Source organism: Anarhichas minor, unplaced genomic scaffold (assembly GCF_050575085.1).
Source record: "Anarhichas minor isolate MPS153535 unplaced genomic scaffold, ASM5057508v1 ptg000011l, whole genome shotgun sequence".
Taxonomy (NCBI): domain Eukaryota; kingdom Metazoa; phylum Chordata; class Actinopteri; order Perciformes; family Anarhichadidae; genus Anarhichas; species Anarhichas minor.
Genome location: NW_027466457.1, coordinates 8687565 through 8703933, shown reverse-complemented (window position 1 = coordinate 8703933; position 16369 = coordinate 8687565). Strand labels below are relative to the sequence as shown.

The 16369-nt window shown below is 38.9% G+C and overlaps 1 protein-coding gene across 1 annotated transcript; it reads left to right on the top strand.

Moving 5' to 3' along the window:
* Window positions 1-12192: 12192 nt before the first annotated feature.
* svip (small VCP interacting protein) lies at window positions 12193-15758 on the top strand. Its single transcript, XM_076089238.1, has 4 exons — window positions 12193-12683; window positions 12999-13049; window positions 14039-14155; window positions 14389-15758. Exons 1-4 carry the CDS (start codon window positions 12621-12623, stop codon window positions 14401-14403), a joined length of 246 nt encoding a protein of 81 aa, XP_075945353.1. The 5' UTR covers window positions 12193-12620; the 3' UTR covers window positions 14404-15758.
* The last annotated feature ends 611 nt before the right edge of the window (window positions 15759-16369 follow it).

The window sequence follows — 16369 nt, the reverse complement described above, 5'->3', positions numbered from 1 at the left end:
TTATTCATTCATTTATTGAAGAGAAATTATGGTTAACTACGCAAATCTGATAAAGTATTGACTTAACAACACAAGTTATTGACTTCAGTGATGACATTCAATAAATTGTAGCTAATTGATGCAGTGTTCATATCACAAAACTGCTTATTGACTTGAAACTTATATGTGATTTGAACATGAAGCGTCAGGAGATGACCATTTTAACAAACGGCGAAGAAAAACATTTAATCCGACGTCTATAAAACTGTTCACCTGCTTCAACAATTTCATGTTTTATTTTTTACAACATTGAATCACGGTGGATGTAATTATGATTTTTGGACACTGATCAACAGAAAACCAAACTTCGAAGAAAAACTGTCTATAAAAGAAGCTAATAATTTGCTCCACAGACACCGTTGTCCGTCTATGACGAGCAGCCGAGGCCAACAGCCTGACCGTGAACCTCCGAGCAGCAGGCACCTTTTAACCTCGGTTCAAACGGTTCAGGACCGTATTATACAATCCTGGCACTACCTCTGGATTGCATCATTTGAGCAGATTAAACATCTTCCTTCCCTCTCTCAATCTCTTTATTACCCCCGCCCCTTTAACGTCACACTATCCTTCTTTTGTCCCCTGATTGCTTGTGATTTCTACTACGTCACAGGATTTTCCGCAAAGCCTCTTCCGTGTCCCTGTGTACACACCTCATCAGGGACTGCATATAAACTATACTGTAGCAAGCATAAAAAGGTCACAGCAGAACACTTTAGTTCCACCAAGAATCGCCAAAGTCAATGTGTGTTTTGCAGACGTGATTGAACTGAACGATAACTTTGGGCTCCAGCAGAACTTCTGCCTGTATTGTTCTTATAACCTAGCAACGAAACAACCGCTGACTATTTAAAGACCGTGAAAGTGTTGAAGCTGGTAACTGTAAGACACACACATGCAGAACAAAACAGCCTCTTTGTTTTGTCTTTTTGTAAACTCTTTGTCTACATGGCAAGCTACAATTTACTCAGACTGGATCAACTTCCATAAACCGGACGTCTGCCTAATATTCTACAGCAGACCATTTAAACAACAGCTGATACTGTATATGTGCTCTCCCCAAATCTGCACTGAAATTAATGTCTGCATCTATGAAACCATCTGCCTGCTTGCATAAGAGGACAGGTGGCCTGCTTAGGACTGTGCAACCAAAGGTTTGCACATGAACACACACACACACACACACACACACACACACACACACACACACACACACACACACACACACACACACACACACACACACACACACTTGCTGTATTTGCACACATACAAAGTTAAAAAGTGTAGTTAACAGAGGACAGCACTCTCAGTCCTGCAGCCACCAGTGAACCAACCTACAGACAAACAAAACACTCAGACTTTTATTAAAATAAAGAAATAAATCACTAATCCATAAAGTGTTTCCATGAGGATTATGGGCCAGATATTGTTTCATACTAAATATTGATTCTTTAGAAACTATAAGAGAAGTTGGTTGTTTGTATTGTAAATACCGCTTATGACAGTGCTGGATATAAACATACTATAGGGCTGCAACTAACGATTATTTTCATTATCGATCAATCTGCCAATTAAAATTTCACAATCACAATATCCTGCAGCACAAGATGACATCATTAAATGTCTTGTCTAATGACCCCCAATTATTAAATGTACTATTATGTGATACCAAGAAGAGCAGCAAATTTTTGTCACATTTGAGAGCCTGAAAAAAAAGAAAAATGATTTTAATGATTATCAAAATAGTTTATTAGATTTATTTATTCAATCGACTAATTGATAAATCCAATAAACGTTGCAGCGCTAGAATAATACATGTCAAACAAGAGCAAAGCTTTGTTTAAGACTGAAGTATTCAATTGTTCAACCAGGTTATATTTAAATGTCGATATACTTGAAGCAAATACATTCTGGCAGATATTTCGTCTGTCAATAAGTTTCAACAACACACGCATGATAGTCTGCCAAAGAACATTGAAATTCACTCAAATCCTGGAGAGTGATATCAGACGGTTGTGAGTCATTTTTGTCTGGAGGTCCAACGGGAGCTGCATTTTAGTTTTAACCAACTGAGTGACTTGTTTATTTTAATTAATCCTTTTTCTAACTCTCCGCTCTTTCTTCAATCAAAAATGTTTCCTCACCTTCAGCTCAGCGAAGAGCTTGAAGCGAAGATATTTAACCCCCATAGAAACTTAACAATCTTGACTTGCAGTTGATTTAGAATCAATTTTCAGATTTTATGAATTACCAATAAAGCAATAAAGGTCTCGGCTCCAGCAACACTAAGAAAGCTTTTCACCTCCTGGGTACAGAAACACAAATGCTCTCACAGTGTGCTGCTGATTGTGTTTGAGGACGGGCTATATTATTTCAAAATGTTTGCTTTTGCAGGACATTGTGAGCCAACACCCTCTTCGCCTTCAATTTAATGGTGCACTTAGCAGTCACTGAAATATTGAGTGGGTCTTCAGGCCCGAAGTCAGATTTGTACATAGCTCTGATATCATGTTGTGCAATGCGTTTCCTGAAGCCAGGAAAGTGGATCACTCCATCAGGTACAGTATAATGTTTAAGCTATAAAGAAATAAACATAAAAACAATAAAAATCAGTTTAGATGATCACAAAATGTGTGTCTCAGTCCATTTTTGAATGTAATGGCAGAAGACAATACAGTTTATTGTCGGTGTACATAATCTGCTTTCCCCTCTCTTGTTTTGTAAAAACTCCCTCAGTTTGTTTTCACACTCAAAACCAGCAAAGAGACATGAGCTCCAGCAGATAAACTAACACCGTCTTCCGCAGGGCATCCCCTCACTCTTGAGATGATAGCCTCTCCACTCATCAGAAGCCAGAGGATGGATCCTTTCATTCTCCTCAGCCAGGTGCCTCAACAAAAAGAGGTCATCGCTCCCCGTTTATGAGCCTGTGTCGGCATAAAAACAAGAAGATTGTCCACCATTTCTCTAAATTTAGACAGCCACCACATTAAATATTAACGCAAAGTAAAGAAGCCCTATGGTTCAAAATCAATACTGCTGCAGCAGTGTGATCAAGCTGAATGAAAGACACAGATTGATGACATGAGAGGGGTTTATTTATAGATCGAAGGAAATTTGTTCCAATTATCTTTCATTCACTTGATACAAAATGTTATTGCCAGTCAAAAATGTGAATGTGTCAAATGAACACCAACATGAACTGGAGTCTGATGCTTTTCACAAGTTGCTGATTGACAGGAACTTCTAAAAGCAGCAAGTCATTTTTTTTCTATTACTGTCAAAGCCTGAGTGCAGCTATTCTTGGCAAGCTACTTCTCCTTTAGCACAAACTATTCTGCTTGCACCTGAACAGATTTGTATGGAACAGTTTGTATCTTTTCTCTAAAGCCCATGCACAACAGAATGCAATCAGTGCTTACAGCCCACTTGTACACCCCGCTGAGCTGATGCATAAGGACACGACTGAGTGCAGTTCTAATCACTGCAACTTCAAAACAACAAAACCTTTCAGAGATCTGCATTGCTTGTTTGTGAAAAGTCTTGTCTTGTCTTGGTGCAGCATCAACGGCAATCACCCACTGTAACAAACATGGCTTAAATAGTAAAAACTGATCAATGTAAAAATATTTAAGGTAATTGCATGCACTTTAATTGGATCTACGAAGCCTCCAGACTAACAAATAACGACCTAAGTCAACGTTACATAAACTAGTGGATAGACTATGAGAGGCCACAAGGTTCATAAACAGGAGGAGTAGGCGGCAAGACCTCCAACTCTGCGTCACGCGCACAGCAAGTGGAGAGTCCGATGCCTTCGAGTGCCATTTAACATCACAAACTAACTAACTGGAGAAGAAAAAGTCAACACCCGACACACTCGGCTTAAAACATCAATCGTAAAAACGTAATTATCCCATTTAGCGACCAACCTTTCTGCTGCTTGAAGGACTGGATGGAGCCCGAGTGGTGCACCATTGCGACGTTCAGCTGGTCTCCGGCGTTAATTGAATTCCGTATTATAAAGAGAAAAATTGCAGAACGCATGGGAAACTGTGGTGGGGAAGCGTCGCTGTTCTCGCAGCTCCCATCCTGCCAAACGATCTCGCGGCCGATGCGCAAACCCCAGCAACACCTGTCTAAGCTCCGCATGCTCCCCCCCCTCCTCCTCCTCCTCCATTCACAGCTGTTGTCATGGTGACGGGCGGTAGGGGAGGTCCTGAGACGGACACGTCCCCCCCCCCCCGTCCTGATTTACTGACTCCAAATAAACTGCGTGAAATTACCAGGGGCAGCGCATCTCAAACGCACCGACAAGGGCATGTATTCATTGGGTCATCAATCATCCGTGTTTTACCTGTGCTGGAGCCTGCAGCATCACGTAGTCTATAACACTATCAGGAACAATACAGAGCTAACCAACATATAATGCAGTTAGTGCTGGTTCAAAATAAGATCATGTGTTCACATTCCCCAACACTCCAAGCCCCTTTGGGATATTTTCATTGTTCCTGACTGAAATGTTAACATTTAAAAATCTTTGAAAATTAATTCTATAAATATTCTTTAAAAAAAATCAAATCAAAAGGATTTCACATTCAATTTTCAATTCAATTTATTTTGTATAGCCCAAAATCACAAATTAAAAATTGGCCTCAGAGGGCTTTACAACAACACACACACGACATCCTCTGTCCCGGAACCCTCACTGAAACAAAGGCCTTCAGATTTTCTAAATCCATTGAACATCATGTAAACATAAGACATAAACAAAAATAACATAAGAGTCCATGAGGTTTATGTTTTCTTATAAGACATAAACAAAAAACACATATGGCATTGTCTAGTGTAGTTAACCGTACCTTTAGGCAAACAAAAAAGAAAACATCAACAGAGGCATTATGGACCATTCCAAGGCTGAAGCATTTGCTTTGGCAGGCATTAAATACTGTGAGGCTGTGAGAAAAACTCAATCAATAGTTTACTACAGAGCTCAGCTGTGCTGACACATTGCTGCCTGCGTAGCATCAGGGGTATCCCTCCAACAGAACCAATGTTATAGCCTATCAGTCATGAGCAGGGTGTTAAAATGGCTGCAGTAGTTTGATAGCCTAACGTTTATCATGCTGGCTTTATTGCACAAACAGGACTTTTCGGGAGGAAATTCGATATTCTGAGTTTTAGTAGGGTATTTTAGATTTGGGGCAATACATACAATATACAGAACACAGTATTATTAGTTTAAAAAAACAACAATTTCTTACTTAAAATAAGATATTTTTCTCGGCATTTCTCTCCCTTGTCACCTTGTTTTCATTTATTAATTTGAATTCGTGGTTTCTTTATTTACTTTAGTGACGTTAACTCAAGAGCCCTGATGTGCATCTGTCATCACCTGCATAATTTTACTGTTGTTTTTGACAGCTTCTAACTATTATATGCAATATGGAGAAAAAAATTGAACAGGAAGCATGATATTATTAATCACACAGTAGGTTTATGTGGTAAACCTGCACCAATAGGAAGCCCTCATACAATATAGTCTTCTTATCACTTTGCCTTAGGTCTTCAATTGCACAGTATTAACCAAACACAGATCTTATCGTGGTTTATCTGCAAGGTCACGCTCTCATCTCAATGTCAACCACACAGAGTTACAGACCAGCAGACCTCCATCCGTGCTCTGAAACCCACGAGAGGGATTCCCTGTGCTGCTCGTGTTGTTGCCATGTGAGCAGACACCGAAGCGACCGCAGTGATCTGGTCAGTCTTCAAAAGGTCACAATAACACAGGTTGCAGTTTGGTCTGTTGTCCTACTTTTGTGTAACAATCTCTGTTTGCGCTGGTATTCTGGGGAGTAGTCTGGCATCTGTCATAGATGCAAATACCATCTGCTTTCTTGCCGCTCAGCACGCCTCTCCTCCCACTGCTCTGATGTTTATCGAGGGCTGGTGGCAGGGCTGTGCGTGCCAACCCCCATAACATGTCATTGAACTGCGAGGCAAATGCACTTGTTCCACTGGGCCGATAAATAAATAAGTAAGCAGCTCTTATAAGGTCGGTCCATTTAAATTTGATCTCCTCTATTCCTGCCTGTTAGTTTAAAGATGTAGGTCAGATGACAGCGCTGCAGAGAAACCAAGGTTTCTAGAGAGATGAAATACTGCCACCTTGTGGGTAAAAACATGATTGACTGAGTAGTGAGCACTCTGCTCCAAGAACCACATACTGTTTGTGCATTATTCACCTCAACCAATGCATGCAAATATAAAATCAGGAACTACTTTTGACAAGATTCAGGTCTTCCAGCCTCCAAACAAAATGGCTTTCACGACATCTTTGCATCAAAAGCTAAACAATAATTTTGAACATGTCAAATCTCCTAAATCTGTGCTGCAACAATTTGAGGAAGCTACGTTAGTTTTCAGCTTTTTTGTCTGTCAACAACGAGAATACAACTGCTAAATGAGTGCAGTTTGATCATAATGGTAATAGGCTACCTCAAAAAATAACACTAAAATTAGAAATAAAATATTTCAGTCAGAGAAGAGGTCATGTGAAGGGAGATAATTAATCACATTCAGAAACAATCAAAGCTGTACCTTGCCTAAAATTCAACATATCTCTCGTTGCATAAGAGGGTTCAATGTTCACCGAATCAAAGAACTGTGCTCATGATGAAGAAGCTCCTGAATGACAAAGAACTAACGTCTCACAGTTGTTACAAAGTTATTTCAAAAGTTCAGAGCACACAGTTTAGCTGATGGTCGATATTCTTCCTCTTCATTCTAAAGTCAACGCTCAACAAACTATTTTCATTATAAATTATTCCATCAATTATTTCTTTTAGAAAATCAATTAACAAATTAGTCAGAAAACTGAAAATGGTAAAAAAAAAATGCAAATAACATTTTCCCATAATCAAAGTTGAAATCTTCAAATTACTAAAACTCAAAGAAATTGAATTAAAAAGAAAGACAAGCAGTGGATCCTCACATTTGAGAAGCTGGGGCCGGAGAACATTTGATGTTTTTGCTCGATAAATGGCCTTAATGATGAATTGATGGCCAAAATCTTTGCCAATTTAATTTAACTAATTGACTAATGGATTGATCCTAAATTCAAATGGTCCATATTTATTAAGGAATCAGTTTAAACACTCAGTGTTACCCTCAAACTTCATATACACATTAGGTGTGCAGAAATATCCGTAACAAGTGTGGGCAGATCTCAGATGGATGTAATGCATTTAAAAGCCTTAATGCAGTGCAGCTGGCAAACTCACCGGAGAGTTGGTCGCTGTCCGTCTCGGTGTCTCCAGAGGGGAAGCTGTTGGCCAGCGAGGAGCTCCAGGACACCGAGTGGCTGATGGTGGTGGGATTGACAGGAACATGCCTCTCCAGCAGAGGCAGGAACATACAGCTGTCCTGGTGACATGATCCTGCAAAACACACACACACACACACACACACACACACACACACACACAGCGTGATCAAAGTGTCGACAGTCGACAGTGCTCATATCATTAAAGTATCTTTATTGTTGCTGTTATCAACTCACACCGTGAGCCCTCTCGTGTTACTGCACTCATACATTTTTAACACATCTTGAAAATTCTCTTTTACCGTCTGACACTTGACACTAATGGGGAACAATAAGGCCTCTGGCTTTAGCCAACCGTGCAACTCATCCGATCAGGTTAGATTTTGGTTTTATAAAAACCAGTTAACAGTTAAACTGACAGAAATGTGTGATGAGATAAGTACAGACTAACCAGACACATGAACGTAATTAATTAAACTGTTGAGGGATACCTTTTAAGGATTTCAGGAGTAAACTATTATCTAAACTGCAGTTTTATTAACATGAAGTTTATTTTCCAGCTTCAGAAAATTAGAGCAAAAAAAGTCGACTGATTTTTTTTCCTCTTGTTTTTTTTAGCCGAAGTAAAACGGCGAAAAGATATGAATAAATACAGTGCATTTGATCTCATTTTCAAACACGGCAAACTGTCAACCTACACAGCTGGAAATGCTTCTCTAACAATGTGGATGTTTAGAAGGGAAATAATCAGCACAATAAGAAATAAATGGCTAAATGCACATTATAGATTCATATTTACTCTTTTTGCACAAAGCATTGAGCCATTGTTTCGCAGTAATTGCATTATTGTATAATGTGGAGGCTACCATTGTGCATCTTAAATAGGTCACTGCCTAGGGTTAACCAAGTTAGCATACAATAATGCATTTTAAATTTGTTTACAATGGAAAAATAACATCTACAGTCAGTCTGTGCCCCCTCCCTCATTGTATGCATGAGGTACCATTAAGACGGAGAGGAAGGGCCGCGGGCCGCACACAGAGTCCAAACAACATGACTCACCAACATTCAGAAGTACTTTACATCTCAGAAAGGATTATTATTCCACAGGTTCAACAGCAACATCTCTCTTCAGCATCACTTCTCAATGGAGCCCATTAAAAAAAACAATCTGGTGTGTACAGTAATGGAAAATTATTGAAATGCTTGATTTCCAATGTGCACGGTTTACTTTGTGACATACTACCAGAGGACTGTGTAACAGAAGCATGGAGCGTGTAACAGTTGAAAAGACCATTAACAGCGATTATTACACTTCTGTAATTACACTTATTAACTTCTGTGTTTAGGTTACAAGAGCTCTGAACAGCTGGTCAGAAAAAAACAACTTTCCCTAGAAGGGCTTAGTCCATTACAGACGTGTAGTCTGAGTGCAGTAATATACTGTCCAGAGGACTTCACAATTACGGAAACACTAGGTAGATCGATTGATGAGCAGGTACTTCCTGCTTGAACTTCCTGACACATCGATTATATATTCAAACAAACACATTTCAAAACCATGGTTCACTTACTTCCCCTCTCAAATAATCGTGGATGTATGAGATGTTGAGGAAAGTGTGACTGCATTAACAATGTATAATCTATATCAGAGCATTTACAAATACTGATTAATAACCATAGGAGATGGAAGAATATAATCAATGTGTGTTCACAAACACTTTACAATATGGAAATATGAACAGCTGGTGGACTAAATGTATTTAGTTTGAGTGCATCTTGGTGGACATCTTCTCCAGCAACTTGTTAATTGAATAAAAAGGGCATCAGTGTTTATCACCTTATTACATATAAGCTAAAGGGGGTGTATAGCCAGTCTGGAGGGCATTTATACTGCAGTATTTCCATTACTCCAACCTGGTCTGTGTGCCTTACATCACTTAAACAGCTTATGTTAGTCAGCACCGATCACTTAAGGCCACATAAATGTCTCCATAAAATCAAAACACACCTGTCTCCTGCTCTAATTCAATGTGTGAAGAATGAAATGTTCTTTCAGGTGAACAAAATGTTTAGCAAACATTACAGCCTTCGAATACAATTCTAACAATGGCCTTCACTGTAAAACCGCAGGCAAAAAAGGATGATTCAAGAGAGGATCATGAGAGCTTTGACTGCCACGGACAGAAAAGAGAAACTTGTGGTAGCTACTTATTAAAAGTGTTTAGACTGAATCCTCTGCAGCTAGAAAGTGAATATTACTTTTCTAAAATAATTCTCTCATGTTATACACAACTTCTTTTCAGTTGTTAATTTTTTTTAAATTTAGATTAATAAATTGTAAGAAGAAGAAATACCATTAAACAAAGCTCACAACAAATACGTTTTTAAAAATAGGATTTTCATCATTTTCTTCCCAGAGAGTTCCACCAGTGGTGGGCCGTCAGGGCCAGCTAGGCCTTCTCTGCTGGCCTAAACAGAATCACAAAGTTATAGCTATTTTATAATTTAATCATTTTTCACAAATACACTACATGTATTACAATTTTGTTTCTTATTAGCTTATTTCCCCATTGCACAGCTCCTGTCTTCCTCTGTTGCTCTGCTTCCAGCACAGCTTGTTTTAAGGAGAGCTTTTATCCAATCAGATTCAGCCCCTATTTCTCTATGCTATGCTATGCTATGCTAACCTGACGACGCCATCGCAAACGCCGGCCAGCGAACGCAGAACGCCGGGCGGCGAGCGCAGAACGCAGTTGTTATTGTTCCGGGTTCAAAAGGTCACACATCCCGTTGTCTGTTACGTGAGCGCAGTTATAGAAACAAATAACCGTAGCTCAGTAGGACAGCACAGAAGGCCCAGCTATAAAATGCACGGCCCGCCACTGAGTTCCACACAACTCTTCCATTAGTCCAAAGGGAAAGCACTCGGTTTAAGACTATATTTGACATCTCTGCTTTGTTTACATTAGTCACTACTGACCCAAAAACATGGGGTAAGGAGGCACAAACTAAAGGATCTGAACCAGTTTCAAATGCCTGATGATTTATACTATGGTAAACACTTGACCATGCAGCTTCTGGCAGAGCCACCACGTCACAATGTGCTCCCATGCCCCCTCAGAGTCTGCACACCACTGAACAGTATCCACATGGCTCACACAGATGAAAACACTCTCCCATTAGCTATCCGGACATTACCACAGTCTTGCCATTTTCATCTTTGCCTGGGGCAGTGATGATTTAGAACAGTTAATAAAAGCCACAGCATCCATGCATTAGAAAGCTCGTTAGACTGAATGACGCTGGATTTCCCTTGAAAACAGTCTTATTCCTTCAGTCTGTGGCGGACCACAGATGTTTCAGCACAAGAATACAATGTGCTTTCCTGACCTGTCGATGATAAAATAAAAAGCACACACCCAAAAGACACAAAGTACAATGTAATTATGACCAATTAATCTATTGCTCATTTATGGAAATTGACACTTCATAAATAAATATAACCTAAATGATCAGTTCTCATCAACTCGATGTAGCGAATTATTCTGCACTCATCACTAACACATGTCGATTTTACAGTATAATGAATAGCCTGTAAATATAATGGTCAACTGCTAAACAAGACTGTACTCTTTCTATCTCTGTTGTCTTTTGAATAAGTTGCCTGCATACACACTTGATCAAAAACCATTAAACAAAAATTGTAGTAAGAAAAAAGTACACCCCAATAACAAATCAAATTCTGTATTAAGTTATTTGTTAATTTTAGTTGTATAGCTAGCTGCAGTCTTACTGTCATTCCTTTGTTAACTACAACTCAATGAGTCTCCTTCAGAAGTGAGTCAAACCTACCTGAGGAGCTGCCAAGAGCCGGTGACACCTTGACTTCCATTGCATGTACGTGCGCCTTCAGTGCAAGTCCCTCATCAGAAAGTTTCTGAATGACAACTTGTAGCCTGAAAAAGCTGTGCAACCTCATGAACCTGCCATTGCCACAGTGCAGCACTTAGAGCTGTGAAGTAGCCCGGGCGCAGCAGCGAAGATGGATGGGTGGAGTTTAACATCTTGACGGTTTAAGCGGGGTACAACATTAATACTCTCAGGTTTATTGATTGTAGAGTAGAGACGGAACTGCTGATTCATCACATGGAGTTCTCATTAGTATAAGTGATAGAGAACATAACCAGGAGAGCGGAGAGCCAGGTTTTCTTTGAATTTAATGGCTTACGTTGGCAATAATCTGCTACCATGAAGTTTAATTAGCCTACACTTCAGAATCAGTTGTTTTTGTATTGTAGCTAATGGTGTCGGGTCGAAGTCCCATATTCACATTTCTCTCCTTACTTTTGATTTAGCCTAGTATAGCATTTATGGGAAACCAGGAAATGTCTCTAACCGGCTATATTCTGATCCCCTCTGCATTTATTGTGCTAATCGTGAGTAAATTACAAACCAAACATCAGAATGTAGTAGTAATGGATTATATTGTCATTATCACGTTTGATTTGTCCTTCGCCACCAGGTGGTGCTGTTGGACCAGCTAACAGAGGACCAGCTTTGGGCGTCACTGATTACACTGAGCTACGTTCAAAATCATACAATGAACACATTTATTACTTATTACTTATTATTTATTTACTAATGCGTTTTGTAAATATGACCACTGCACAACTGATTACGATGCATTAAGTATTAAAAACAGTAGAAGTCTCGTTGTGTTTTAATCCGTGACATGAAAGTAAACAATAGGTTAGCTGTCTTTGTGTGTTCATAGCATGTTAGCAGAAAACTGTGTGCGAGTGAAGTTCTTGAACACACCCTTGTTGCAGATTCGTCAGCCAGCTGAACTGAGACCAAAACATTCACAGGGATAAATATTTGACTTTGACGTCTGAACAAGATATTTTCCAAATGCCGATGCGATTAAACAAGAGGTGTGAGGATACATAATTAATTAGATGGCTTGGAGAAGTAACAGGGCTTGCAGTGGTAGTTTATGCTAGCAGGCTAACGTTACCGGCGCGTGAGCTAATAGAAGCCGCTAGCTAACGGTAACGTTATTATGCCGGACGACCCAACAACTGCCGCTTGGAGTAGACGCTTTTGCCTCAGTTGCCTTGACAATCAGCCCAGCAATCTGAAACTGACTCACCAGCAAGTCAGGTAGCGTTAGCTGCTTAAGCTAAACCGACACAGTCATAACTCTTTTTCTACGTTGCCTTTTTTTACTGCCTGGAATAACAACTCCAGGATGGGGATGTGCTTACCGTGCCTTGGTGGAGCAGCGGACGACGTTGTTGTCACTCCAGATCCAGTAAGTTAGCGTTCATTTACTAAAACTTGTATTTCCAACTGTGTCAATAGGTAAATCAGAATGCCACACCTGTAACGTGACATGTGACGCAAATTAATTTAATTTAACGCTTCGTTAAGGCCCTGTGGTAATGTTCAGGAGGCGTCGACCGTGTTTAGCCTTTTGTAAACACTGGCATGTCAAGTATGCACGAGGCCCAGCTGAGTTAGCTTGCGTTAGCTAGCTAGCTATATGCTATATTATGCTATATACTAAGGTCTACTGACTACTCAAAGTTGTAGCTTACACGTTACCCATTTGTTTTTGTTTTCACAGGAGATAAGAAGACGACAGTTAGCTGAGGCCGCTGAGAAGAGACAAAAAGAGGTGGGTTAACTTACAAGTGTTTGTCTGTGTGTCTACACCACCAAGACAGGGTTTAAATACACTTCGTTGTCATATTATTAGTTATATCAAGCTAAACGTGACTCTAATACAACAGATTTGCTATAAATCATATCATTATGATAGTGAGGTAAACTGTAATGCCGTTGAATTGTATGAACATTTCTCAGTTCAACACTTTACAATTGAACAGCAAAGCACACCACACCCTCCAAAATATACAAAAAAAGTCAACAGTTCCCTAAAACAGTGTAATAAAAAAACTGAACAAACACAGGCTTTATTTTAGGGTTGTTCAGGCTGCATTGGTTTGAGCTTGATGCACCTAACAATCTGGTAGTGTATAATAACTTCGTAGCCTTCGATTTCACATTTACACCCCATTAGAATGGTAGATGCACATGACAGTGTGGTGAGTGGTGTTTTTATGATACAGAAAAGCCACTTGCAAACCCGTAAGAGCCATGCTAAAGTTGTATCAAGGTAAGACGACATGGACCAGAATGAGAACTTTTCTCGGCCAGATACATCTTTTGGATTGGCTGATCACCTTCCACATGTTTCTGCTACAAGTCACTATTTTCACCTTTAAATCTTTTGACACACCGAGGATTTCACACTTTAAAGCACTGAGCCCTAACCCACAGCCACGTTTCAGTTAGCTGCTCCATCGTTCATCTAAATTGCCTTATTTGGCAGCTGAATGCCCCTTTGCTTACGTGCCTTGTGCTTTTTAAAAAAGGTTGTGATAAAATGTTTGATTAAAAATGCTTTTCAAAAACATGCATGTTTTTAAGACTGTTTGTATTTTTAACACATCAACAAGATAAAAAACACAGCTTTAATGAAGATATGACCTTTTATATAAACACGACTAAAAACACTTTTTAATGAAACTATTGCCTGTATATAAACACTTTGTTAATGAAGCCAGTGTCCGTTGATGCTTGATATATTCCGCTCTTTTTCAGACAACATACAGGGGTGTTAAAAATCCAGACGCTGTCGAGAGGAAAAAGAAAAAACAGGAAGAGATTGAAAAACAGGAGATGACCACCTCGGTGTCTGGTGGTGGCGGCGGGTTGAGGGTTAGTTTTGTGTCTTGAAGGATGGTCCTGAATGTCATTCATGAGGTTCAATCATATCTTTAAGCACTCTTTCTTTCTGGTGAATTTAGAGATGTTATGCAACATACAGTTAAGTTATAATGAATCATCGGGTACAAAAATATATGTGACGGTGTTAGAAGTTTGAGTCTGTTTTGTAATATTTGGCTGAGTTTAAGACTTGTTCTGATGATTTTCCCCTCTTTCTGTTCTAGTGGCAGGTGGGCTGAAAATGAAGATGGTAACAGCTACAGTCTTGACTCAACATGAAGTATTGCGGCAAGATGACTTGAAAGATGTTTGAACTGCTATCCAGTGATGATATGAATGATGTTTTCTTTTCCTAATTTATGATATTATAAGACAAACGACTACAGTTTTCTTGCTTTATGCAAAACTATCTGAAGGGATTACTGAAAGAACAGCAGGACTTGCCCCCTTGTTGCCAAGTTATACAAGTCGTTTGGACCTTTTGGACGAGTCAGGGAGGACACGGAACATGTGTCAGTAAGTACAGGTCCTACTGTACTAGTTCTATTTGACCATTGATTAGACAACACGAGATGACACCAAAGAATATGATTATTCTTATCTGGTGACAGCTGTCCTCCAACACTTTTCAGATTTCTCACTACACTGCTTTTGGTTTTCATTGTCGAGGATTTATAAATTCACCTTGGTTGGCCACATTACCTTTTGTATGACTTCTCCAGAAGTCAGTTATGCAAATGACACATTTCACAAGTGAAACACAGTTTGTTTACAAAACATATAAGTGTGCTTATGATTAGAACACAGTAACACTCATTTCACTTTTATTTTATTGTGGGCTCTATTTGTTGGCAACACAAAGACTTGTGCAGACAGTGCTATAACTTGTAGGTATTTATTGAACTTGTAATGCACTTTGCCTCTCCCCGATGTGTCCTTGTTCTATATTGTGATGAGAATATGTTTGTACTCGGTGCAACGTCATTTAATCACTCATTTGGTGATTCAGTCACGAAGTACAAACTACATACTTGACAAAATATGCAGCAGCAATATAATACTGCAGAATAATATAAAACGACACTACGGCATTTTCCAACAAGTCAAAATGAAAAGGAGGTGCACTGGTCCTATTGCACTGTGCACTGGTCTTTGCTTTCACTTCTTTAATAGAGCCCTCTTTGTTTTTCTCTTTGTTTGAGTTTGTTGCATTGGATTTTAATATTTGCAGAACATTGATGTGATGCCTGCTTAATTGAATTTAATTGAAATGTGTTTGTGAATTGCCATATTGCAAACGGAAGCTTTCGTTAAACATCTATTTGCACACAGTTTGTCTACATTTGGTGAACAGCAGACATGCTCGCTCCCACTCTTAAGTTGGGAGAGATTCATGTCACCTAAAATGGAAACTGAAGTAAAAGAACAAGTGAAGTGTGTACAGTACGCAGTGAAGTATTTACGTTGGCTTGCCTAACTGAGTGCATTTCTTACAGCCTTCACTTGATCCTAAAATGCTTCCGGTGCTCTCGCCATTTTGTAGAACAGGAAATGTAACCAAAGTTATTTGCTACAATAAATCACATTTCTGCTACTCTTGTGGAATTCATTACATTTCAGTTCTGGTAAAATTTGGTTGAAATTATCAGTGATATAATTGCAGCATACTATGGTTGAGATATATACTTGCTAAAAAATGTACACTTAGTTGTTGACTTAAGTCGACAGTTGATCCGTTGAACATGTACCAATATTATGTCGTCTTACAAATATTTAAAAGGTTTAAATTCCAAAAGCTTCACAGACAAAGTATATATTTCAAATTGTGAAGATTAAAGTTTTGAGAATTTATTAAAAATGTACATCTAAAACATAAATTGGACCAATTATATTCACATACAAGTCTGTTTGCATAGCTCATGATCTCATGTCAAACCTACTTATTCATTTTCCAGGGACAAAGTTGCACAAATTAATATATTGAACGATAATATAGTTTATCTATTAATTGTAAAAAAAAAAACTAAACAGAGATTATCAAGTTTTAATTATTGCACTAACTAGAAATGAGTAACATGCAACAAATTTAAGAATTGCAGAACATCAAATCATAATCTACTGATTAATCATAAATCAATGAGGTTCTGTTTAACTACATACTGCGTCTTGAACAGGTGATTGTCCATATTCTTACATTAGAAATGA

Coding starts and splice junctions, on each gene's coding strand:
- svip (XM_076089238.1), top strand. CDS start 12,621: ATGGGGATGTGCTTACCGTGCCTTGGTGGAGCAGCGGACGACGTTGTT. Junction 12,684..12,998: donor TTGTTGTCACTCCAGATCCA/GTAAGTTAGCGT, acceptor TTGTTTTCACAG/GAGATAAGAAGACGACAGTT. Junction 13,050..14,038: donor CTGAGAAGAGACAAAAAGAG/GTGGGTTAACTT, acceptor GCTCTTTTTCAG/ACAACATACAGGGGTGTTAA.